This window comes from Microcebus murinus, chromosome 11, assembly GCF_040939455.1.
Source record: "Microcebus murinus isolate Inina chromosome 11, M.murinus_Inina_mat1.0, whole genome shotgun sequence".
NCBI classification, from domain to species: domain Eukaryota; kingdom Metazoa; phylum Chordata; class Mammalia; order Primates; family Cheirogaleidae; genus Microcebus; species Microcebus murinus.
The window spans coordinates 66,791,467-66,819,229 of record NC_134114.1 but is presented as its reverse complement, the minus strand read 5'-3'; the positions used below and the strand labels follow the sequence as shown (position 1 = coordinate 66,819,229).

General features: G+C 34.6%; 1 protein-coding gene across 3 annotated transcripts in view; it reads right to left on the bottom strand.

The window, feature by feature from the left end:
- Positions 1–27,763, bottom strand: part of ADGRV1 (adhesion G protein-coupled receptor V1) — a 468,628-nt gene that overhangs the window by 157,733 nt on the left and 283,132 nt on the right. For all 3 annotated transcript variants that reach the window (XM_076008180.1, XM_076008181.1, XM_076008182.1), the window contains one exon: positions 3,987–4,103. In XM_076008180.1, the coding sequence (XP_075864295.1) occupies positions 3,987–4,103 (117 nt within the window). The remainder of the gene's footprint in view (positions 1–3,986; positions 4,104–27,763) is intronic.

Genomic DNA, 27,763 nt, shown 5'->3' with positions numbered 1-27,763 from the left:
CAAAATAAAGATATTATAAGATTCTAAATTCTTCCTGTCAATCTTTCTTAAAGTAGACATGACCCTGCTGTCTTCAGGAAGTGAGAAATGATTTCAGTAATTCCACTGATTGATTTTACATGAAGCACAAACAGAAGGATAATTCAATATCCATGGCCAAAAAGAGAATTTGTGAGTTGTCTGCTTTAAAAAAATAAGCAAAATAATTTGTTACTATATTACCACTTTGTATTCTATGACTTCCCTGTCAAAGAAAAGGGAAGCCTGAAAACACAGAATCAAGGCTATCAGTTAGGAAGCCTGCTATGAGCCATGCATCTACTTTAATAAAGAGGTTAGTTAGAGGTGATCCAGCTTGCTAAGGCTTTGCACCTAGTTAGTGTCCACATCACTCAAAGTCAGCCCTCTCTTTCCACTACATCAAGTTCCTTTGGTTAAAAAAAAAAGGTATAAATTATATTGGAAAAGCAGAGTATTCAAGATGTTTTGAAATCAATGAAATTTTAGCCACAATATCTTAGCTTAACAAGTAATATGGGTAAATATGTACAGAATGTATAGTTTGTGCCAGACACTATTCCAAGCTCTTTCCATATATTAATTTATTTTATTTTTCCACAGTCCACAAAAAAAGGAACTGTTATTAAAACCTGAGTTTTTCAGATAAGAAAACCTAAGCTCAGAGGTTATGTAACTTGTTTATCAATAAAATTTTTCTTTAGGTTTACTCTAAAACATAATACAACTTTATTATAATGTTTTAAAAGTATATGATATAAAAATAACTTTTCAAAATATGGTCATTTAAATGCATTTATTCTAATATTGAAGATATGCAGATCAAAATAAATAATGATTCTAACATGCTTAGCTCAATGATTACAAATTAATGATTAATTTATTTTAATTATAAGTTATGCACACACATACATAGTATCACGTTCACCTGTACTGCTAAAAAGTAGGAAGTAGAATCACTAAAATGAAAATTATGTCAGTTTTTCAACCCAATTTGACTAACATGGTTCAATAAACAGTAGTCTAACCTTCTACATGTTGTTTTAAAAATGGATTCTAGTCTTAAAAAAAGATTTTAGCAGACAGTATTTTATAAATAGGAAAATGTAGGTTGGTGAAGTGACAACCTCTGACCACAAAGTAACTCATTAAAAGTAACCTACCTAGAATTTAGGAGTTATTGATTTTTTCCCTTGTGGTGACACCACAAACCATGAAAAATGTGTGGTGTACCATCTGAAATACATTAAACTTCACTAGTACTTTAAATAGTTCTCCTAAACCATCAGCCATACAGAAATCTAATTAGTTTACTAACTGTGCACCAGCCACAATCATATTTACTTAAGACTCAAGGAAAAATACTGAATACACTGAACTCCATTAAATTGGATGAAATCTTATATGCCATTCTTGTCTAATGCCCCTTCAAAGCAGGAAATCCATCTAAAACATACTTGAAAGTTGATCATTTCCCTCTAAGTATATTTCAGTGATTAGATTGACTCTAGTTTTAGAAATAGCCTCTTTATCTTTGACAGTTTTACTGGCTATGGAAATTCTTAACCTGAATCAAAATTTGCTTCCTAATATTTGACCCATTTGTTTTGGTTTTGCCAAACAGAACTATATAGTCCATCCCCCTCCCCCAGAGTAGCCCTTCCCTTCTTTGTAGACAGCCATCACATCTCTCTAAATCCTTTCCAGGTTAGTTGTCTCCAACTATCTCAAAGTTTCTTCTAGGACTGTTTTTTGACTTCTTGTTGTATGGTTAATGTTTCTGCTGAAACATAATCCATGAAAGTCGTTTACTGTGTCCCAAAACAGTCTGAATATTGTAGATTTCAATGTAACCATGGCTTCCTCCATACTGTTATTAATGAAACAGGCCTGTGTTGTTTTTGTAGTTTCTATTCCTAAGCATTCTGATCCCACAGTAGATTGCTACTGAGTTTATGTTAAATTACAATTTCAAGTCGTCCTTTACATTAATTTCCATCGGATTATGTCTTTCACTCTAGTTTTCAATCTATCACAGTAAAGTTTCTCTACACTGGCTTTACACATAATTTTAATGCAGGGAGCTTGCTGTTGTAGCTATCCTTTCAGCTTTGTATCATGTGCATATCTAATAAGTGGTTTCCTGTGTTTTCATCCAAATCATGAATCAAAAACTCTGAATAGGTCAGGGACACGGACAAAGACCTTCAGCACGCTACTGTGGACTTTAGACCAGGCAAACAGACACTAATAAACATAGGATAAATATTAAAAAATTCAGCTTAGATAAACTCCTAAATAATTTTATAACCAGAAAATCTAGCAAATGTTATTCCAATTTCAGCAGATATTTATGTTTTATGTTATATGGTTTAGATTTACTTTCAATTTTTAATTGCTTTTTTTGGGAGGGTAGTTTGAGAACATAAATTTTCCATGGCTAGAGCTGCTCAAAGAACTGTAAAATAATAATTCTATAAATTAGGGATTATTATCCCCATATGCAGATTTAGAAACAAATTTTAGAGAGTCAATAACTTGATTATGCCTACACAGATATTAGCAGAGCCAGAATAAAGCCCAGACCCATGACTGCACTTGTTCCAAATAGGTCTGTTAACTAAATTCAGTTCTCTTCTTTATCCCCCATCACTATCATATCACACCAGGGAAAATATTCCTTCCTTGAGCCTGTGTGATATTCTATCGTAATACTACCATCTCACTTTCTTTCCACTTTTACTATCATTTCAACATTGTTACACAATCAAGTCCCACACCCTTTTCGTTCAACAAGTAAAAAGATAGGAAAGTGCCTGAATGCACCTGTTTATATAAAACAGCTCACATACATTCTCAGAGACACATAGGAAACTATTTCTATCACATGAAAAATTTAACAATACTACTGGGTAGAATGCATTATCTAAAGCAGCATTTTAGTTGAGCCATTTAATTAGTGACATTCAACACTGTTGAAGGTCCAACTCTCACATTAGCCTCTTTATCAAGCAAATAAGCATAGATAATCGAGATAATTTGGGATTTTAGTCAGAAAAAAAAAGAGTTCAAATGTATCCCCCAACATTTACTAGTTTCTCAGGAGAGTATGCTAGGACTCTTCTGGTCTCACCCTATATTTTCTCCCCAACTGATCTCTTCCAAAGCAATGGCTCCATTTTCCAACTCTAAGTCAATAACTTTCTAATACATTTCTAAGGCTTCGCTTCTGACCATTAGTTCTGTGTATCCCACTTCCCTCAAAATTCCCACTGGAGTTCTCTCACAAGCACTTCCCATGTGGCATGTTACAAACTAAACTTGCCATCTTTCCCCCCAGTTCTCCAGTGATCATAATTTTGGTCAACACTGTCCACTAGATACCCACGTCAGAAACCTGGGAAACGTCCTGGGTTCCACCTGCTGCACTCTTTACAATCAATCTCAGCAGCCTGTAGTTCTATTAAAAAAAAAAAAAATCTCCAAAGCTGTCCACTACCCTCTTGCTTCCACTACTATCTCTCTAGTTCACACTACCTTGTTTTCCCCCTGGATACAGCTAACATCACTTAATTGGCATCTCCACTCTTTCCTATCTTTGATTCACTATAAACAGGGAGATATTTCTAAAATCTAAAGTCACTCTCTTGCTTAAATTCATTCTATTACTTCCCCTAGAAAAAAACGTTCAAATTTCTTATTGTGCTTTATAAGGCCCACATTACGAGCCTCATCTCCAACCACTCTCTTATTTCCAACCCTTCTAGATTTCTCTCATTTCTTCAGACTCACCATGCTCTCTAAATGTCGTACAGCTTATAGAGTCTTTCTGGCATTCATATCCAGAAGGCAGTGATGGATATATGGAATTACTTCCAGTTTGTTTAAAGAATATCAGATACTAAGACCTCTCCACCCAGATTCATTAAAGGGTTCAGGGGGCCAGGGGAAGGGAATGAGATACCAACCTGAATGAGCATCCAGCTAAACTGGCAGAGATACAGGTAATGTGTGACAGCAGCCACAGCTGAACAGCTCTCCTCGGCAAGTTGAGGACTTACGTAGGCAGACACCAGAAACACAATCTGTAAGAAACAGATAATTCTATTTTTAAAACATGCTCAAATCAATGAAGAATATTAAGAAAATAAACCGCTTTCTTATCTAAATCTATAATTCAAAGGGAAAATAAGTTGATTTGTTGCCCACACTGATATACTGAGTCATTCTGAAATAGCAATATGTGGATTTTTATATTTCTAAGAAATAATGAATGACATGAAATTATGCTGCATGTTGGTCTAGGCTCTTAAGAGGAAATTCTCAAAGTAAACCTTGTTCTTATCACAAAGACAAAAATCCTATGAAATACATTTATTTTAGCTGAGTAGAAAAGAGAAAATACAGTGGAAACACCAGTCCTTATGTAACTCAAAGATAATGAGAGAGAAAAGAAAGAGAAATAAAATTTTTGACTTTACCAAAATGGACTTAAGATAAATTTAAAAATTCAAATCCTATGATTATACTAATCTTTGGATTCTTATTTCAACTGCCTTCAAGTCTTTGTTCAAAAATGCAGCACCTTTTATAATAGCTTCAAAGAAAATTAAATATCTAGGAATATATTTAATGAAAGAGGCGAGAGACATATACAGGGAGAACTACAAAACACTAACAAAAGTCACCTTTATAATAAGGCCTCTCTTGACTATGTAATTTAAAATTTCACCTTCTGTTTTTCTTTCCTTCCCATAAATGTGATTCCTCTGATTCTACTTTTCTTTTTCTAACTAGCACACATCACCTTCTAACATGCTTTGTAATTCATTTATTTATTATGTTTTTTGGTTATTGTTAGTCTTATCCACTAGAATGTGATCCCTACAGAGGCAAGATCATTGACTGTTTTGCACACTGTTGTAGCCCAGGCACCTAACTCAGTATCTGGCACATGTAGGTACTCAAAAAGTACTTGTTGAATAAATGAGCAAATGAAGTGAAACACTCTTTGTGATTTCCATCTATCGTTTATATTTTCTCTAATAAATGACTATGATGTCAAATTTGAAATGAAGAGTGTAGATAGCAAGGGAAAATTTGGAATAATAATATTGTACTATAACCTCTCAATGAATAATCTCTCTCCTTAAAGACAGGAATCAATTTTTTTACTATATTTTCAGAGGCTACCACTGTACCTCGAATATAGAGGTGATCAATAAATGTTTATTAAAAGAATGAATGAATGATTCCAAAAAGACAGAGGGGTGTTACAAGGAGAAAACTAGCTGACTTATGCGTCAATCCCCTTCAACTTTTTAAAAAGAAAACATGGGCTGTTATCCCAGTACTTTGGGAGGCTGAGGCAGGAGGATCACTTGAGGCTCAGAGTTCAAGGCGACAGTGAGCTATGATTGTGCCACTGCACTCCAGCTTGGGCGACAGAGTGTGATCCTATCTCTAAATAAATAAATACATGAATGTCTTTAATGCTGCTTGAATTTATTTTAAGAAAAGAATAATGTGCTTAAAACTAAATCAGACCAATGGCATAAAATATTGTTTTAATTTTCAAATGAAATATATCCCTCTCCAATCCTCTTGTCCCAAGAGTGTGCCCATCAACTACCTTTAAAAATTTCTGCTGGGGGGTTCTCTTAGGGCAGCAGCCTTGTGGTGACTTTGTTAGGACCTGTGGTGAGGCCTTGCATGTTCCTAACATCTCAATTCCACAATGAAAGACATATCTTAACCTGCACCTTAGTCAGTTACATAATTCCAACATGCTAATTAATAATAAATTTATAATTTATTAAGAATTATAATTACTCATAATTTATTATTAATAAATAATTGTTCACTGTAAATTAATACATTTACAATGATATGCATTCTCATACTATGCTGAAGTGACGTTTACTTCTCAGGAATTATTTATTGCATACTTCCTGCACCTGATCAGGTATAGAAGAAAAACAAATTCCTTTTTTTTTTTTAAGAAGCCTTGGACACTGAACAAGTCACTTTCCCTTTCTGGGCCTAATTCCCTCATAAGTAGTAGCAGGAAGTTGGAAATGATAACTCCAAAGTCCCTTTTTACTCCAACTTCAAGATTCCAAAATTATTGTTATAATGAGAAGTATTCTTGATTCAACTTTCTGGATTTGGAGCATTTGTAATAAACACTATTAAAAAGGACAAGTGTCAGAGTGTAAAGCAGAAACTAGAAATTTACGTCTGTTTCCTAACAACCTGGGTACAAATAAGTTCCTTGAAAAAAATAACATCAACAAATGCCACCTTTCTAGAACACACCACAAAATAGCTCTTGAATTATTACAGCTTATTTTTAAAACATGCTTAGATTTCTTAGACTTTAGCATCTAACTTTATTATTTATTCTGACTTTTATGATAGGTCACAAATTTAACCTTCCTAAATTTTTACAATTATTTCTTGAACACCTTCTATATACCAAGCACTGAAACTATGACATAAAAGACCTTAGAAGCATAGAACTATGTGGTTCAGCCAAAACAATAAATAAAAAGTAATCATTTTAACATTTTATGTTCTTTCTTTTTATATAGTGTCATCTATTTCTATCAATTCTCTATAGATGTACTTATCATAAATTCAAGCCTCTGTAATTCAGATTCAATAATATGGATTGTGTTGAAGTTTATTTGCTAGTTTTGTTCTATTCAACCTAAACAGTTTATGTAAAATGATAGTGTAATCCAAATTGTAATTGAATATATTTAGATTTTTTTAAATTTGTGAATTCAAGCATTTGTTTCTATATGAATACATTTAGCTTTAAGCAGTCTATTAAACTATATATAAATTATATGTTAACTTAAACAATGCTTTTTTTGAATATTTTTTTCTTTGAAACAATTAATCAGTATAGGTTATTGTTTAAAATTGTATTTACATTACTTCCAGAAAACTTTACAATTTTAACACCCAAAATTCCATTCTTAAGGTATGACTTCATATTAAGAAGACCAGTTATAAATCTACTTTTGTAGACCATAAATGTTGTTCCAGAATATTGTCTGAATTATAAGAATTACTTTATCTGTACAGGAGAAGATTAGTCAGCAAGAGGAGGCTGAGCTGTCACAGAGCATGCTGCTATAAAAGGGATGAGCTCAGAATACTTGGAGAACCAGGTATTACGTATGACCAGTCCTATCCAAAATTAAATTAATTTAAATTAAGACAGATATAAAATGAAATGAAATCAAGTGAAACAAAATAAAATCTCCTGGCATATTTAGCTCACTTATTTTTAAGGCTGCTAACCTAAAAATGGATGGAATTTTACTATTATTCTTTTACTCAAACACATAGACATTGTATAAAAAAAATGGGTTATTTTCACAGTCGGTTCTCTGAGAGCATTAATTTGAACACCACAAAAGAAAGAAAGGAATTTTTCAAAGGTTCTCAGTTGCTCATATGTTGATGCATTCATTCAGTGTTTGAATGCCTACTATCTATAAAGCATCCTGCTAGGCAAAATGAAGTATATGATGGGAGAAAACTACTGTGTCCCAGCATGGTGCCACCTACCTTCCCTGTGTGCGTGTGTGTGTGTGTGTGTGTGTGTGTGTGTGTGTGTGTGTGTGTGTGTAGCTCAATTTTAATGATTTGAAGCCATTACTGTTTTTATCCCAATTTAACAAATAATGAAATGGGATCTGATAGGGTAGATAACATGTTTAAAGTCATTAATTAAGTTTTAAAGTTAAATTAGGATTCAGATTCTGGTGTTCTGATTTGTAAGATAAGCATTCTTTCTAGAATACCATGCTGCTGCCTACAAAGTTAAATCAAGCATAAGTCCTTTCTCAAAGTGCTGAAATTCTAGTTTACTGGTTATCAATCCTTTTTCTTAATTTCAGCATATTACGGGGGTACAAACATTAAGGTTACGTACATTGCCCTTGCCTCCCCACCCTTGAGTCAGAGCTTCAAGCGTGTCCATCCCCCAGATGGTGTGTATATACCCATCCCCTCCCTGCCTCCCACCTGCCCGACACAGGATAAATGTTTTTATTTTTTTAACATTTTGGTTATATTTTATATCTTTGCCTCTCCCTAGCAAGGGTTAGAGGTATGCTATTCCCCTCCACAATGCTCACCACATCCCTCAGATGTGGGACTACCCCCCAATCCCCGGTGAACACCACCACCCTTTGAGCACCATAGTGTTATTCAGTCAGTACCAATTTGATGGCGAGTACACGTGGAGTCCATTTTTCTGATCTTGTGTCACTTCACTTTGGATAACGGGCTTAAACTTAATCCAGGATAATATAAGCAGTGCTAGCTCATTGTCGTTTCTTAGAATTGAGTAATATTCCATTGTGAACACATACCAAATTTTAATAATACACTCATGAATTGATGGGCACTTGGGTTGTTTCCACATCCTTGCAATAGTGCATTGTGCTGCCATAAACATTCGGGTGCAGATGTCTTTATAATAGAATGTCTTATACTCAATCTTTTTAAATCCATGGCCTGCTACAGGTCCAAAATGGCAATACAATATAATGCTAATAGCAAATATAATACTATTTTTAATTCCATATTGATATAACATTCATGCACCTTAACTAAATATTAATAGAAAATAAATATTTTCCCCCCAAAGAGTATTTGAGATATTCTCTCTTTTTAAAAAATATAGTTACTTATAAAATTCTCTGCTTCTCTTGTTGCTTAGGGTTCCGCTATGCTGGCCAATAAAGGAAATGTAGAGTAAATACCTCCTTTTTTTTTTTTTTTTTACTTTAAATATATAGCATGTGTCTCTGCTTGCTTGGGTTAAATAATAATAATAATAATAAAGATTGTTTTTTCTCTATACTCCTTAATATATGCTCCTTCCTCCCCCACTTTATTATGGACACTCCCACTCCTTTCTCTTTAGACTTATTCTTGAAATGACCTTCTCAGTACTCTCCATCTTATCCAAAACCTACTAAGCGTTTACAGGACCAGTCCAAATTCCACCTGCCTACTCTAATCGTGGCTGGTTCCTAGATTTTCATATTTTTTAAAGTGGGACATTTCCTGTTTCTGAACATTTATAATGGGCCATATGCTGTCCTTTCTTTTTTAAATTATATTTTTATTTGTTATTTCTTTTTTTTTTTTCATTTTAGCATATTATGGTGGTACAAATGTTTAGGTTACATGTGTTGCCTTTCCTCCCCTTACCCACCCCCCCCCCAGAGTCAGAGGGTGTCCTTTCTAAGGGTGCTTAAGGATGAAGCCAGACACATACATGACAAAATTAAATATGACAAGTGTCATAACAGGGTGTGGGGTAAACATAGGGGAATGCAGAGTTAAGAGTGCTTAGCCCTGCTTGTGGGAGTCAAAGGAATTTTCAGAGGAAACAAAAGTTCCATCTGCTCCAGCTTCTTTTCCTAAGGCTCTTTGTAAGCTAGACATTACTCCAACTGCATTATTGCTGTTCATCATCTCTCATTCTTGCTTGTGTTCTTCCTCTTCCTTTTATCTAGAATTTCTCTTTCTCATCTTCCTAGTTTGAAATTATGTCTGTCTTTGAAAACATAGTTGAAATGTCAACTCTGTCAGGAATACATGGCTATTTCTTTCAACCATAAACAGCCTTTTCCTCCTCTGAATTTTTAGAATAGGATTTTATTAAGATAAAGATTCATTTTTCTATAAACCTTGGTTCTCTCAATACTTAGATAAAATCAGTCTCAATCTCTTAGAAAACTGTCAACTTCTTAAAGGCAACAATTTGATCTTATTAACTGTTATAATTATTTTGAAATATACTTTTTTAAATAAAGAGAACATGGTACGTATATTTACTGTCATGTACAGACCCTATCATGGATTTATCATAGGTGGGTTTTTTTTATCAGCTTTATTGAAGTATGACTGAAAGACAGTATAAGACACATATTTAAAGTGTGTGATCTAGTAAGTTTTTATACCTGTGAAACCATCATTACAATCAAAATAATGAACATATATTAATAAATTATCCCCAAAGTTTCATCATGCCCTTCATGGTACTCCCCCACATCACCACCTGTCCCTGTGTTCCCTAGCATTCATTGATCGTTTTTTTATCAGTTTATGTTAGTTTGAGTTTACTAAATTTTATGTAAACAGAATCATGTGTACTCTTTTGTGTCTTGTCTATTTCATTCAGCATAGTTATTTTGAGATTTACCCAAAATAATGTATCAATATTTTATTTGCTTAAGCCAAGTCATTTTCTATCTAGCCAAGTCATTTCTATTTATAGCCAAGTCATTTTCTATTTACCTATCCATTCACCTGCTGAAAAATATTTGGATTTTTTTCTAGTTTTTGGCTGTTACAAATGAAGGTGCTATGAACGTCTGTGTAGAAGTGTCCATGTCATTTCAGAGGTATACGCTTCCATTTCTCTTGAGTAAATACAAATTCCTAGGAGCATAATGGCTGGATCATATGGTAATAATGCATTTAGCATTTGCTAAATTATTTTCCAAAGTGGTTTTACATTACCAGCAATGTTATGAGAGTTTTAAAATATTTGCCATTCTAATATATACATATTAGTTTCTCACTGTGGTTTTAATCTGCATTTTCCTAGTCACTAATGATGTTGATCATCTTTTCATAAGCTTATTTGCACTACACATCTCTTATTTGGAAAACTGCCTGTTTAACTCTTTTGACCATTTAAAAAAGGTAATTTTTTTTCCTGACTATTGAGTTTGGTGAATTGTTTCTGTAGTCATGATACAAGCTTCTCATCAGATATTTGATTTGCAGTATTTTCTCCCAGCCTGTGGCTTGTCTTCTCATTCTCTTAACAGTGTCTTTTGAAGAATAAATTTTTCAATATTGATGCAATCCACTTATGAATTAGATCATAGATTTTAAGGCCTTTTGTAGATCATACTTTTGGTGTTACATCTAAGAATATTTTGCCTAACCCAAATTCACAGATGTTTTATCATATGTTTTTCTAGAAGTTTTATCATTTTAGGTTTAAAAAGTAAGTCTTTGATAGACTTTGAGTTATTTGAACATGGTATAAAGTATGTTCCAAAGCTTTTTGTTTGTTTTGTATAGAGATATCCAACTTTTCCAACAGCATTTGTTGAAAGATTATTCCTTCTCCACTGAGTTGCATTTGCACATTTGCCTATATATGTTGAGGTCTATTTCTGTTTGATTAATTTTATAATTTGATTCCCTTAGTACATTTTTTATACATTTCCTACATTGGTTTTCTAGATTCTTTGCGTTGGATTTTTATTTTCTCTTTTATTTCATTTAGTTTCCTTACAACCCATATTTGAAATCCTTCATCTGTTATTTCAATCTTTTTGTTTTGGTTGGTATCCATTGGTAAGGAGTTATTGTTTTCTTTCAGGAGTGTCCTTTCCCTCTGATTTTTCGTATTTCCAGAGTTCTTTTGCTGATTACTTCTCATCTGGTTTCTTGGTTGAGACCCGGGGTTTCTACATCCGGCTTACAGGCCTGTCTCTGGTTCCCTGAAGATCAATCTCTGAGCGTGGCAGAGAGTGGAGTGTGGGTCTTGAGTTGCATGTTGGGCGTTCCAGCAGGTTTGGTGTAACCTCTTGGGTTACCTTTGACCTGCTGTCTTCACCTCTTCCCAACAAGATGTAGTAACTTAGGTCCCCTAGCTTAATCTTAGTAATGGTGGGTGGCACATGTGAGTCCAAATCAGCTGCTCCCTGTTTGCTTGAGTTGGAAGGTGCTATGCTTAACTATGAGGTTGTTCCTTCTGCCATTGATTGACATTTGCATGGAAGAGTCAGCTACTGAGATGGTCCTTTGTGCCCATGGTAAGCTCTGGCCCTCAGGTGAGGCATACAAATGCCCCGAGCTTTAGGAGGGACCTTGTAGCTCCTGGGGGTCTGCTTGAGCTTCACTTCCCCTGAGGTGGGGAAAGGAGCAAGACAAATTGAGGCTTTGCAAGGCCTTGGTTGGGGGGGGGGGCTCAGACATTGCTTATCCGGCCACTGAGGGGAGCCACAGGTGTGAAGTTCAGGGCACCCCCTCCAAGCAGGGTAGACTGTTCTTGAGAGAGGGGCCTAATCACTTGAGAGCTAAGGCCCTGGGCCAGGCTCCTCCACTCTTGTCCACTAGCCTAGTTTCTCTGTGGGGTGGGTGAGCATCCTCCCTCTTCTCTCCCTGGAACTCCACAGCACTCTCCCATCAGGTCTATTTGCCTGAGTTCCCTCACCACCCGAGACTAGCTCCTGAACTACCTCTCAGTCCATGTGTCTGACCCCCTAGCGTGTCTCCCCACCAGACATTGGTGGGTGGGGGGATCCCCAATTATGCACGTCTGTTCCACCATAAGACCCCAAGGAGAGAGAGGTAGATCTCACTGACCACAGGGGCCTCTGTTAGCATCATGCTCCTGCCTGGGAGAAGTGGCCACTTGTGAGTTTCTTGGCCCAGGCTTCACTCCTATGCCATATCTTATAATTTTTGAATGAATAGCAGACATTGTAATTTTACCTCTTTGGGTGTTGGGTATTTGTATTTCCTATACATATTTTTGAGCTTTTTCCTACAATGTACATAGAAGCCATTTGATCTTTTCAAGTCTTGCTGTGCTCTATCTAAGACTAATTATTCCCCATGACTGAGGCAAGACATTTCTGTATACTCCACCCAATTGCTTGAAAATCTCGAGGTTTTTTCATTCTAACAGTTATGAACAGGCACTACTCTTGGCACTGTATAAACACCTAACACTGTTCCTTTTTACCCTTTTGGGTGATTCCTTCTCCAGTCTTGGATAGTTTCCACACACATGTGCTAATCAGTACTCAGCTGAATACTGGGAATCCTTTGCTGATCTACAGGGCTTTTGTCTGTGTGCAGTTCTTTGTTTTCTTCCTCTGGCTCTCATCTTGTCTCCTCAATTTTGTAGGTCTATAAGGCTCCACCTGAGTTCCTCCTCCTTGTGCCACAACTTCGAAAATCTTACAAGGCAGTATTCCAGGGAAGTTGTTAAGCTTGCCTTGTTTATTTCCCATAGTACCTCATGGATCACTATTCTTCATTTCTTCATGACTAACGTCATATATTGTTCCATTTTGGGTTTCAAGTCAGAAGGCAAATGCAGTCCCTTATGTATCATCTAGGTTTCAAGCAGAAATCTCGTAGGTGTTTAATATGTTATTATCATTCTATATTTTTCTTTAATTAAAAAATTTACCATTCTCATGGTGCTCTGTTTGAGGAAAAAAACCACTCAAATCTAAATTATCTATATACTCATTAATTATTTTGTGAATTTTTGCAGCTTACATTTTCTAAAACACTTGTCTTCTCTTGACCTCAAAGCCTTTATACTCTCTTCTTTCAAATAGCTCATGAGTAAGTTATTTAAGTATTTGCAGCAATGATAAAAGCAAGATATTTTAAGTTTAAATAAATCACAAACTGCTGAGCTCTAAATTATCTTTGCTACTTGTAAATCATTTATGTCTGTGATATCCCTTTCAGTAGAAAATTGTGTGCAACTTTAATCTGATGCTAAAGACAAAAAGACCTTTCCATGCTGATGATTCATTGGCCAATGTCACATTGCCAGTGATCATGGTATTCACAAGCGCAATGACATTTCCATGACACTAATGAATTCTGTGGTGAAAGATTCCCTTTTGTTTAACTTTTCAATCAGCATTTTATCTGTGCAACTTTTAAAACCATTTGAAGACACATTACACGCTATCTAAAGACCTTTAACCAAATATTAAACATAAAACATCAATAGAACTAAGTGATACTCTTTAATTCTCCATTTAATAGGGTAGAAGCTAGGAACGGAAAAGTAAGGCAAGGCTAGCAATTTTTTTCTTTTCTTGGCTTAACTGTGCTCAGTAGAGATAGCCTGGAGCATGTTCCATTTGGAATAATGTACTTAATTTGTGGTATAATGTATCTTGTATCTTTTCTTCATTATCTGATGATCACATAGCACATTTACTACCATTTTTCTTTTTGGGCTACCATCTTTTTCTTTAGTGTTTCTACTTCATTCTCTAAGATAATATTTAAGTATGAGGAATAGTCTGTCAACACAAAATCTTAACTTTCACTATTATTGATACATCTTATTTAACAAAATAGCTATTTCCACTGATTTCATACAGCTATTTATTTTTTTCCACATTGGCTAGAAGACTTTAAATTGGCTAGTCTTACTACGGTCTTCATGTCAGGAAGTGTAACATCTTTTATGCTCACTTTCTCTCCTTCCTTCCTTCCTTCCTTCCTTCCTTCCTTCCTTCCTTCCTTCCTTCCTTCCTTCCTTCCTTCCTTCCTTCCTTCCTTCCTTCCTTCCTTCCTTCCTTCCTTCCTTCCTTCCTTCCTTCTCTTTCTTTCTCCTTTGTTTCTTTCATCTCAATCAAATCCCAACTTCCTATATTTTATACTTGGGCTGTTACATAAAATGTAGGGAATCAAAGGGAAAGACCCTTGAATGGTAAGTTTAAAATGTCTCTGAATATCTTAGGTGTGTCAAGGAGGTGTTTTATGCAATGCAGTAGTTATTGGCAACTACTAAATGGCAGAAACTCGTCTGAACAGGTTTTTATAATTTTTTAAATAGTTGCCATGGCGAAAATACAGTACAAAAAATCAATCAGCATATTTATAGTTTTCAAATGGCACATTCAACTGTCCTTAGTGTATCCTTGTCCTTACTATTGTAAATAACACAGGGCACAGATTTCCTTACACTAAACATTACTGTTAACATCATTAGGAATGTCACTTGTTTTCATACTACACATAATGTTTAAAATATGCAAACACACACTATTAAGTAAATCAGTGGCTATAATTCAGAGCCAGAGGCAGGTGGAGATTGGGAATGTTCCCTAAGATAGTATATGCACACAGTCAGATTAAGGTATTTGTTTTAGTATACGGCTTAAAATAAGTCACGTGATCAAATGTTGTAATTTATCATTAGAAACAAAACACAACAACACTATGGCTTGTTTATACACATCTAAATTTTTCACAGCTGATTTTGGGTAAAGTAGAGTGTTTGGGATATCTACCACCCACAGATAAAGACATTTTAAAAGGCCATTTTGTAAAAGACAGCATTTGAATTTACCAAAATAACCAAAAAAAAAAAAAAAATACCCCCAAACAAACAAAAAAATGGTATTAGCCCCTGCTTCAGTATTTTTACAAAGGTTATATTTTATTATGTTTTTATTTTTTCTCTTTCCTTTAAAAAGTCATTTTTTGATAAACAGATCTTTATGAGTCATTCATTAACACTAATTAGTCTTTTCCATTTAGTACATAGCCAAAGAAGAACATAATAATAACAGTAACAATAATTACCATTTAATGAATGATTATTATGTGCCAGGTACTGTGCTGAAGGGCCTATAGACATTATTTCATCTTATCCCTAAATAACTTATGCAATTTAGAGATCAATGCTTTCATTTACAGAGGAAGAAACTGAGGCTTAATAAAAGTAAATAGTTTTCTAAGGTCACAGACCGTAGATACGACAGACTAAGGACTTGAGCCAAGTCTGTTGACTCCAGAGCCTGTGCTCCGACAACACTTAAAATAACCACTTAAAATAACACTAGCATGTACCCTAAACATTACTATGACCACATACTTTGTTTATATAGGAGGTTGTCTAGAAGTACATTAAATCCCTTCATTTGAAGGGAGAACAACAAATGCAAAGGCTGGCTGAAATATCAAGCTGAAATGTCAAGATCGTTTGAATATTACAAAGGTTGAATTAAATGTTTAGATTTTAGACTTAGATTTTCAAAGTCACATTTCTTAGTTCTTTAATAATAGTTTAGAATTCTGTGGAAACAACAAATTCTCTATATCTAGAGTAAACATAATATATTTTTTACATAGACAAAGTACATTGAAATTTGTATTCTATTATTTTCCCGATGATATTAATACCAGGTCATTATTTAGAAAATTCAGATTATGGGCGATTTTGTTGTTATTGTTGTTGAATGACTTGGAATAAAACCATTCTCATTTTTTCATTTCATTTTGGCAGTGGATACATGACCAGAATCTAGTGTATAATCAACACGATTCAGACAGCTATAACATTTCAGAATTGTACAAGTTTATTTAAAATATATAGTGAGGAATTGCTGTTTTTGCTTCATAAGTTATCAGTTGAAAATATTTTGATTCAACTTCTCATGGGATTCCTTGGACATAAAATAAGCATAAATATAAGCCGGAAAGGCAATCTTATTGGATGGAAATTAAGAGAAACTAATTCTAATAAAATTCTACACAAATCTAACTATATTGTTCATTGACTCAAATGTTATAGCTTAAACTTACTGTAAAACTCCAAAGTTTACACTTTCTCTGCCTGACAACATAAAAGAAATCAATATGTTCTCTCCAAATGGAGTGATATTAGATATTTCTTATAAATTAAAAAAAAATTGTTACTCCTTCACATTTTACATTAATGATATTATTGTTTGTCTTTAATTATTGAGAGAGTTTTCATTTTCTTTCTATGTATGCCCATATCTTTAATTACAATATAGAATTCCCAACTATTTTATCCAATGTAAAGTTGACAGAAAAGGCAACATCAAAGACAACTTTCATTGCACAATTGCTTTAGTTAGAATGCTTTCCCAAGTACAAAAGTGTTGCAGTGATCTATAAAAAGATAAAAAAGAAGGGGAAAAGTATATGAATATAAGAGTATTTTAAAATCAGAATCTCATTTTCATTCCTTCATTTAATAATTAATTTATTCAGTCAAGAGATATATTCTATGTGCCTGCCACACGCCTTATTCCAGAGCCAAGCTTCTATTTTTTTAAAATCATGTTATATTTCAGAGTAGAGGTTATTTTGAGAAGGCCCGGGAGGTGTGAATAAACAAATATATACAGGTCTCTCTGCTTTGGGGCAGCAGGCAACAAGTATAAACAAGAAAACATAGGTCTTGGAACATAAAATAGAGAAACGTATTGTTTCCAGATAGAGGGCACAAAAAATATGCTTTTGGTTAGTTTATTTCCTCTTGTATTAGGAACAAATGTATCCGAGTCAGTTCAGGCTGGATAATAAATATACCATAGACTGGGTAGCTTAAACAACAAACATTTATTTGTCACAGTTCTAGAAGCTGAGAAGTCTAAGATCAAAATGCAAGCAGATCTGGTGTATAGCAAGGACCCCCTTCCTGGTTTTCAGATGGCCATCTTCTCGTTGTTGTATCCACACATGGTAGAGAGCAGAGAGAGCAAGCTCTCTCAGGTTTCTTCTTCTTTTTTTTTATTTTTTGAGACAGAGTCTCACTCTTTCACCCAGGCTAGAGTGCTGTAGGGTCAGCCTAGCTCATAGCAACCTCATACTCTTGGGCTCAAGTGATTCTCCTGTCTCAGCCTCCCAAGTAGCTGGGACTACAGGCCTGCGCCACCACGCCTAGCTAACTTTTTCTATTGTTAGTTGTGTGGCTAATTTCTTTCTATTTTTAGTAGAGACAGGGTCTTGCTTTTGCTGAGGCTGGTCTCGAACTCCTGACCTCAGTTGATCCTCCCGCTTCGGCCTCCCAGAGTGTTAGGATTACAAGTGCGAGTGACCAAGCCCGGCCTCAGGTTTCTTCTTATCAGGGCACAGATCTTATTCTTGAGGGCTTCACTCTCATGACCTAATTAACTCCCAAACAGTGGTCCCACCTCCAAATACCATCACATTGGGGATTAGGCTTCAACATATGAAAGTTGGCAACTACTGAAAGGCAGAAACAATGTTTGGGAGACACAGGCATTTAATCTACAGCAAAGTAGAAACATAGAGCAACCACTGTGTGGCATGAATTAACTCTACCTCTAAAGCCACAAAGCTACTATTAAGTAGATATGCTAGTGGGTAAAGCATTATATACTCATAAATAATACACTTGTTTACATGTCTCAAGATGATTTATGGAAACATATAATCATGATTAAACTTTATACTTTGGCCTAAATTAAATTATATAAAAATAGAAATGACCAAGGAAAATTGAATATATAAACAATATCTCAAATGTTTATAATTTTTAGACTTTTAAATATGTTTAAAGGTAGTGCATCATATTCATGATTTGGGCAGTATGAGAAAAGGTGAAAATATGAAAAGGCAGTTTTATTTCTCATAAACTGATTTCTTTTACATATATCTTTAGGATTTTATTTGTATGTTTTCCTGTATAATGTTCAGCTTGATTTTCTGTCTTGCTTTAATAACATAACATGTCTAAAAGGAAGGAATTACTCATCAATTCTGCATTTTCATATCTCTTTCAACTATTAAAGAAGGTGAATTAGTATTTTCTCATCCTTAATAGTAGAATATTCTGCTAATTTACATAGACCCAACATTAACTGGGCAGATATATACAAGCCAAGGCATTAGGCAAGTTGCTTTAAGGGATACTACATTTTTAATCCCCTTCTCTCATCTGCAGGCTTTTATCCTTATAAATAGGACATAAAAAAAAGAGTCCAAAAAAAGAAGCCCTATATTTTACGTAGGGTTTTAAATAACATGTGGATATTTAGTATATTCTGTTATCACTAAAAAGCTGTTTTAGCTTTATTACCACTTTATTACCTCTTGTTTACTTAAATACAAAAGTACTTTTTAATTACTATTGGTAATTATTTGATCAGTCCATTGGCATGGTTTAAAATTAAAGCTATATAGCAGAACTTTGAGTCACAATGAGAAAAATAAAACACGTGTTTATAGGTTTTTAAAGAAAAAAGTTTTTACCCTTTATATATATTTTTAAGGAATAAAAAATGAAATAAATTTCCTACAACTAGTACCATACTCTTTCTCTCTTATGTTACTCTTTGTACCATTTGCTCTTTAATAATTATGTAATGAATTATAGCAATTATTATGAAGGAACAACACACATTAGTTTCATGGTTAATTATTTTCAATTCATACTATTATTTTAAATTAAATCAAATAACTACATTTTTATAGACTTTTTACTTTTCATTTGAATTGTTTTTCTTCAAGAGTTGGGCAAGTTGCACTGGCTTTATAATTTCACGCAAGTCATTAGATTCTTCAGTAGCAAAATAGATGCATCTTGAAGGCTAAGAGAAACAGTAGTGTATCTGAAAAGTTATAAAGTTGAATCAATTCTGGTGAGGGATATGTATCATTTAGAAAAGACAGCTAAAATAAATGAAGTATGCTATGCATATAGAAGCATCCAGCATGTTTCTTTCTCTGGAAGAAATTGGGCACATGTGATCTTGAGTGGAGGCTACCTGAGACATTTTGGGAGTTATAATGTAAGTGGGTGGCCCACAAGAACTAATTAGTCACTTGCCCATATGGAACTTGAGAAGTTTAATATAACATCAACAGGCTGAGTTATTTTGTCAGACATTGTAAATCTATGATGAAAATAAAAACCAAGATGGAACATTTTACTTAAATCAAGAGAGAAAGTGAGTGTACCTAGATTTTACTGTACCACTCATCGAATACGGCTGTGCTCTGTATACTGAAAGCAAAGCTCACTGAATGATGGAATGAAGGAAAGGGCCGGAGATGTAGAATTCGGCTGGCATATTTTACCTATTTACAGGTGATAAGACCTTTGGAAGAAACTGAAGTCACAAAAGCAGATTTCATCTCAGTGTTGTTAGATGCCTAGATCATGAGAAACTGCTAGAGACATTTATTATTTGAAATTAAAGGGCTCTGAGTCTCAACTTTTCAAATTCCCTAGTCATTTCACCTAACCTCCCAATAAAAAACAACAAACAATATGGTATAGTGATTAAGGTAATAAGCTCTGGAGCCAGAATTCTTAGTTTATTTATTTACTTATTAATTTTTGAGATGGGGTCTTGCTATATGGCCCAGGCTGGTCTTGAACTTGTAGACTGAAGTCATCCTCCTGTCTCAGCCTCACAAGTAGCTGGGACTACAGGCAGAATGCTTAATTTAGATCTTGGCTCCATTATTTACTAGTTGTATGAACTTTAGAAAATGACTTAATCTCTCTGTGGCTCTCCTTCCTCAGCCATAAAATATAGATGACAATTATAGCGTATACCTCACAGAGTTATTGTGAAGATTAAAGGTATTAATAAGTATAAATTCTTAGGTCACTGTCTGTCATAAAGTAAGCATGGGTAATTTGTCAAATAGGTGCCATTATTTACATGAAACTGTATAGGTGAATGAACAGCTGGCAACCGAAGATTACGCTTGTTTCCAACTGGTAAATAACATGGAGGTCAATAAAATCACATTTTAAAAGAATAGAGTATTCTATAGTATGAATGAAGTCACGGTTTCTTGTAAGTTTCTCACATTTTGACCAGTTAGAATTGTTTTAATTTTACGTAACTGTTCTTGGAGAAAAAACATCAGGACATTCATGAATTGTTAAAAGAAACAAAAAACCCCAAAACTACACTAAAAATAAACTATAAAATAAAATATTCAGGAAAATCTAATATTCCTGGAATTGGAGAAATAAATATATGAATTTCAGAAATGTCCTGAAATATTGAGCATTGTGGGCACATTAGGCAAGACTTGGACTCAACTAAATGGAGAGATAAGTAATCGACACTTACGGGGTTCTTACAGTGTGGTAGGCTTTCTTTTTGTGGTTTCTAGAGATAGGTAGTTTCATTTTCATCCTCATAATAGTCCTCATAATAGTCCATAATAGTCAGGGATAATGTTTATTATCCCTGTGTGATAGCTAAGAAAACAGAAACTCAAAGGTCTGACAGCTAACCAATGACATAGCGTGGATTGGGCTTAACTAACCCCAACTTGATCTCTTTTTGCTATTGTCTGCTTCTTTTATGCTATTTTATGAAAACTGCTGAAACTCAGACAAGGGCTGCCAATAGTTCTTTGAATGCAGATGCAGAATTTAGATTTTCCACATGGCTTTCAAGAACATTTCTGTTAATATCAGTGTTCCCATATACTTGGTCAAAGCTAACTCATGACCCTTACTAGTGATTAAAACTATTCTCTTTTCAATGAATACATTGTTAAGCTGGTTTTCAATTTCTTTTATGTGAACACTAAAATTTATATCCTTGAACTGATAAAATAGGCAACCCAATAATTATCAACAGAAAATTCAAGTGGCTCTTTTGAAAAAAATAAATAATAAAAAATTCCTGCTACAGACAATTCACTAGCATATGGGAAACAAAATAAAGGAGAGCTGTGTAAAAGAAAATAAGGAAAGTCAACTAAAACAGGTCAAAGTCCACTCCTGAATCCAAATGGTAGAAATTTAAGGGAATATTTGGGCACTTTCCCCTTATCTATACACAGAGCTCACCTGAGTTCATATCCCAAAGGTGAAAATTTGATTATCTTAAGTCATAAAATACTGTTTGGAGTAAGACAAAAACATGTGGAAGCTCCACTGTACTTTGATCATATTACATACCTTGGATGTCTATACATACAGAATGTTCTAGACCTCAAAGTAGCCCATCCTTTCACACACCCCAGTCTTTATCATGGCTCCTCCCTCCCTCAGAAATGTGTTTTAACACAAAGGTACCACCCTTAAACAGCAAGTAGCAATGAAAACAAAAGGGTGCAAAGATAACAAATGGTATCCCATCACTGGCTGATGGTAACATCCATAAACTATCAGTTATTTTGAAGGACAGTGAAGATTTTCTGGAGAAGTGGCAGAAATCCAAGGAAAGTCAGAAAGAAAACATGAAGGTGGAGGTGGCAGCAACAGGGAACAGAGACTACGAATGGAAGCACTATCTTGGCAACAGTCAGTACTAAGGAGACAGAGATGATTTTTAACAGCTCAACACAGATTATAGGCAGATAAGAATTGTTATTATAATAGAGTTTTGGATAGCCACATAAAATTTTTCATTAAGTTTGTATAGAAATTTCAATCCTCAATCTTTAGAGAAAATTCCTACTTCAATATTTACAAATGACTGAGCCTTACCAGTATGGCCACTGATTTGCAGGAGAGTATTATAGCAATTTAGCTATTGTCTGGAAAAATTAACATAGCTTTATATACATTTATATACTTGAAAATAGCTCCAACTACATGTAACTTGTATCTCATAAATTCTAAGTTCAGATATATATATATATTTTTTGAGACAGAGTCTCACTCTGTTACCTGAGCTAGAGTGCCGTGGGGTCAGCCTAGTTCACAGCAACCTCAGACTCCTGGGCTCAAGTGATCCTTCTGCCTCAGCCTCCCCAGTAGCTGGGACTACAGGCATGCGCTACCATGCCTGGCTAATTTTTTCTGTTTCTGGTAGAGACGGGGTGTCACTCTTGCTTAGGCTGGTCTCGAACTCCTGAGCTCAAATGATCCGCCCTCCTCGGCCTCCGAGAGTGCTAGGATTACAGGCGTGAGCCACTGTGCCCGGCCCAAATTCAGATTTTAAGCACTTTGAGGATAGGGATCCTGTCTTATTTATTGACATACCCCTAATACTTAGTATATTGGCTAAGATCCAATCCAGAGAGAATTTAATAAATAGCTGTTAAATAAACATTTGCTATATGCAGAATACTAACTCATTTGGAAATGTTTACAAATCTATGATTTAAGTTTGGAGACCTGTTCACTTTATTGCTAGTTACATTAAAAATTATTTTCTATTAAAAATATATTACTAACTATAGTATATGTCAATTATTCATACATTTGGCTTTCAATAAAATAGAAAGTTCATTAACTGAAATGCTAATTTTTATGAGTAAACAGTGAAAAACAAAATAAAATCTTAGACCCTAGATCCTAGGCTTTATTTGAGCTAGGCTTTATTTATTTATTTGACCCTAGATCCTAGGCTTTATACATAATGATCAAATGATATGAAATTTAAACTTAATATTGCAAGGAAATGATTAAAATCTTATTGTCTATATTCAAGGATCCATAATAATTATAGAAATCTTATTATTTCCTCAATAAAGCAAGAGGCATAAGTGTTTATCAAAACTTTGTGTCACTTTAAAAATAATCCATAATCCTGACTTTTCCCCAATTCAATGTTAGAAAACAAGCTTTCTCATTACCTCTTTACAATCTGATTAAACTAGTTATTACCTAGTAGGCAGAGACTACCTAGCACTGAGGTGGGCTCTATGGAAGATATTAAGGAGCAGAAGAAATGTTTCCTACTTGGGAATAGTAAACCATTTAGATGCAAAGATGAGTAGACACCTTATCAAGCTATGAGATTCATACCAGCTTCCTTCTTTCCTATTGTTTTTATATTTTAATCACAAACTTTACAACATGACTATTGCTTTTTCTGCAAGGTGAGCATGAGGATATAAAAGAACAGTGAGGCCTATCTCTTTTTATGTCAGAAATGTGAAATATTCAGCATTAATCGCTTTTTCAATTAGCCATATCATTCATAGGAAGAAAGAGAGATACAGGTAACAGAAGAACATTATTCATAATATAACTATTTATGATGATGTGAGTTGATAGGAGATACACACTCAAGCATACACACTCCCTACAAGTCTCCAAGCTGAAATTTTGTTCCTCTTCATCTAAAGTACTCCCACTATTCCAGTGCCCTGTGTATCATTAAATGGCTCAAGTAACTCAAGCTCTTGACTCCTTTTTTACATTTTATGCAATTACTTCTCAAATTCTGTGGGCTATGCTTTTTAAATACCTTCTGATTACGTCGATCCCTCCCCCCTTTGCACTATAATCTCTCACCTGGACTACTTCCTCTCCATGGTGAACAGTGTGGACTAATTACCTTAATATACAGATTTTATATATATATATATATATATATATACACACACACACACATACACGCACACACACACAGAGATGCATTACTAATATATCTTAAAGGTAGGAATGATAAGATGTTTCTTTTGATTTGGGAGATAAACACAGTTTAAAATGTAGCACAGGCCTCTTTAATCTATTCATTACGGCATTTTTCATTGAAATGGCTACCACACTTTAATGAATATATCAGCAGCTCTCCTACATTCAGAAACATTCAATTGTTAACACGTTGATAGGGATCATGGGCTGATCGTTGCACAAAGTTCGTGTTTAACAATGCATTATTCTGGAAATGATTAATGAAACTTCAGCAAAGGTATCCCTCCTTTGTCAAAGAAACTCCACATCAGAGCACTCAGTACTCTACTGAGCCACTTCCAAACAGTCAATGGAACTCAATCCATTTTAAAATGAGAGAGCTGGGCTGGATGAAAGGTAGTGTGTGGCTTACCATACAGCTCTCAAATTCTATGATGTTTTTTGCTTCCTTCTGGCTTATCATTCAAAAGTATCTCAGAACACTTGGATCAGACTCTCCCCAAATCCAGCCATTATATGGAAGGGCACCCTGCTATGCAGAGAACTCTTAGAGAGTTTCCCTGTGACAGGAGAAGAGATGTCCTCTCTCTTTTTTACACCATGTGTGCTCATGACTTCATCATCCCTATTCTGGTAATCTATTCTGGAACTCTGCTGTCCCATTTATTACCTTTGCATCTATGTCTATAATACTTCTTACTAATTTCCCATTCATTTTGTATTTAATTTTTATATTCATCAAAAGGAATATATGTACTACATGGCTTTTAAGATCAAGTAGTTTTATAAGGTTATAACAGACCGGTTTCTAAAGCCGGCTGTGCAGCTGTCTTTTGGGATTTCCCTTCACCATTATCTTAAGGATTTCTTTTATATCTCTACTAGGCTGTCCGTATCTGTACATTTCCTGGTTTCCACATCTTTTCCTACTGTTTACCCTTCTCTTAGTGAAGCACATCTATTTTAGCTCTCTCAGATAAGAGTATAGGGAGGTAATCTTTTGAGGCCTTGCATGACTGAAAATGTTTTACTAGGAAAAAGAATTCTGGGATAGAAATAATTTATGGTCAGAATTCAATAATTTATGGTCAGTATTGTATTGACCTCCAGTATTGCTGTTTAGAAGTCTGACACTCTTCTTGTTCCTGATATGTGGCATTTTGGTGTATGTTGGGGGAGGTCCTCTGGAAACTCTTAGATCTTCTTTTTATTCACAGTGTTCTGAAATATCATGGTAACAATGTGCCTTATTTTGTTTTCTTAAGCATTTGAAGGGCTTTTATGAGTCATATTCTTTAATCCTGGGAATTTTTGTGGTATTATTTCTATAACAATTTCTTCTCTTCTATTTTCTTTTTTCTTACATTCTATATCTTCTATTATCCAGATGTTGGGTCTCCTGGCTTGATTCTTTCATTTTACAACTTTATCTTCTCTTTTATTTATTATCTCCTAGGTCCTCATCCTAGGATACCTAAGAAAATGTTCATTTTAAATTTTTTAAATTGAAGTCTAACCTACCTACAGGTGGACTACTCTTAAATCATAGTTAAAATTTTGCATATGTATAGACCTATGTAACCATGACCAAGATCAAGGTATAGAACATTTCTAACACCTTATAAGGTTCACTTGTGACCCTTCCCAGTCAGTTCCCTGTAGCTTAAAGTAATTATCATATATACTTGTATCATTATCAGTTAGTTTTGTCTGTTCTTGAACTTCATATAAATGGAAACATATAGTATGTACTATTTCATGTCTGGTTTATTTCTCTTAATAAGTATCTGTGAGATTTACCTATGTTGTTGCAGGTAGCAATATTTCACTCTTTTTTCATTGTTTTGTAGTATTCCATTAAACGAATATATAAAAATGTATTCATTTTACTTCTGATGGACATTTAGGTAATCTATTGGGGCTAGTATTAACAAAGCTGCTATAAATAATTCATATACAGATGGTCCCTGACTTATGATTTTTCTACTTCATGATGGTGTGAAAGCAATACACATTAAGTAGAAACTGTAATTTGAATACTCAAACAACCATTCTGTTTTTCACTTTCAGTATAATATTCAATAAATTACATGAAATAGTCAATACTTTATTATAAAACAGGCTTGTGTTAGATGATTTTGCCCAATTGTAGGCTAATGTAAATGTTCTGAAGTTGTTTAAAGTAGACTAGACTAAGCTATGATATTCAATAGGTTAAGTATATTAAATGCATTTTAAACTTATGATGGGTTTATTGGGACATAATCCCATTGGAAGTTGGGGACCATTTCTACTTGTCTTCTATGGGAGACTTCTCTTGGGTATTTATCTAGGAATAAAATTGATGGATCATAGGACAACATGTGTTTATGTGTTTAGCAGATATTCCCACTGGCAATACTTGGTATTATCTGTTATTTGTTTTTCTTAATTTTAGTCATTTTGTTTGATGAACAGTTGTATATCATGGTGGCTTACATGCGTATTTCAATGTTCTTTTATCCTTGGTTCCATGGTCATCAAAGGCTCCTGCTAAGGTTACAGTCCTCATCCTACTTGCACTATTTGATATTTTATATTATTAAGCATGTCCTCCATCTTTACACTTACTTGCTCCTAGCTCATTGCCTTATAAAATATAAAGACTACAGCCTTTGGAATCAAAGAGTCCTGGATTAAAATTCTAATATCATCCAGTAACTAACAGAATGATGTCAGTATCTATAGCTGAACTTTCTGAACTTCAGTATCTATAGCTTTAAAATCAAGCTAATTATATCTACTTCTGTCATCACATCATCTAAATCACACTCTGCCCATTATTCACTCTGCTACAGCCCTGCAGCCTCTTTTCTATTTCTTGAGTAAACCAAGCCCTTTCTTGTTGTAGGTCCTTTGCACATGTTATTATCTTTTTCTGAAATATTCTCCTTCTGGGTGGCTCTTTTCCATCTTATATGTCTCAGTTCAAATGTCACCTTCTCAGGGAGATCATCCTTGACTATACTCCTAGTATTACCATATATTGTACCAGTCTACTAATTTCACTCTTGGCCTTTGTCATAATCTGAAACTATCATATTTGTTTATGGTGACCTCAGCATCTAGCATAATAACTGCATCAGAATAGTTGCTCAATAAATATCTGTGGGATGAAGGTGTTAAATATCACCCACTGCCTTCTTTCTCACCTAGCACCTTTCCTAGGAGGGGTTTAATTTTTGTCTTTTGGACCCAACCCTACTATCTGTGATGCTGAAAGCAAGCCATGGGTTGCCCAATGCCCTCCCGTGGAAGTCTCTCACCAATGCCTCAGTGTTGGTCAAGTCCATGTAATGGAGTAGTCCTTAGAGACCTATGGCCCCTGAAGCCCTGCCTTGAACTGTATAGTCCACTTGATTGGAAAGGTGGGAAATAAGTGGTCCTGGCTGGCACCGGACTCCAATCCTGGCTCCTCCTAGCTGCTAGGGACTCAATTTTCTTCCCTCCCTACTAGAGTGATCCATTAAGAATATTAAAGAGAAAAAAAAGAAGAAGAAAAAAGAAAAATATGTTTTGAGAATAGGAAGAAATTCAGTTTATTGGCCAGGAGCTACCCTGTACAATTTGGCTTTTTTAGTCTCAGCATTTAAACAGAGCCTGGATCTAAAAATATTTGTTGAATTGAACTAAAGGCATTTGATTTTTAATGAACACTATAACCATATCTGTGTTGGTGATATTTCTAGCAAGATAACAAATGTTTATGAACAAGTTTTATGCTTACCAATAGCAATAGTCAAGAAAATATTAATATAG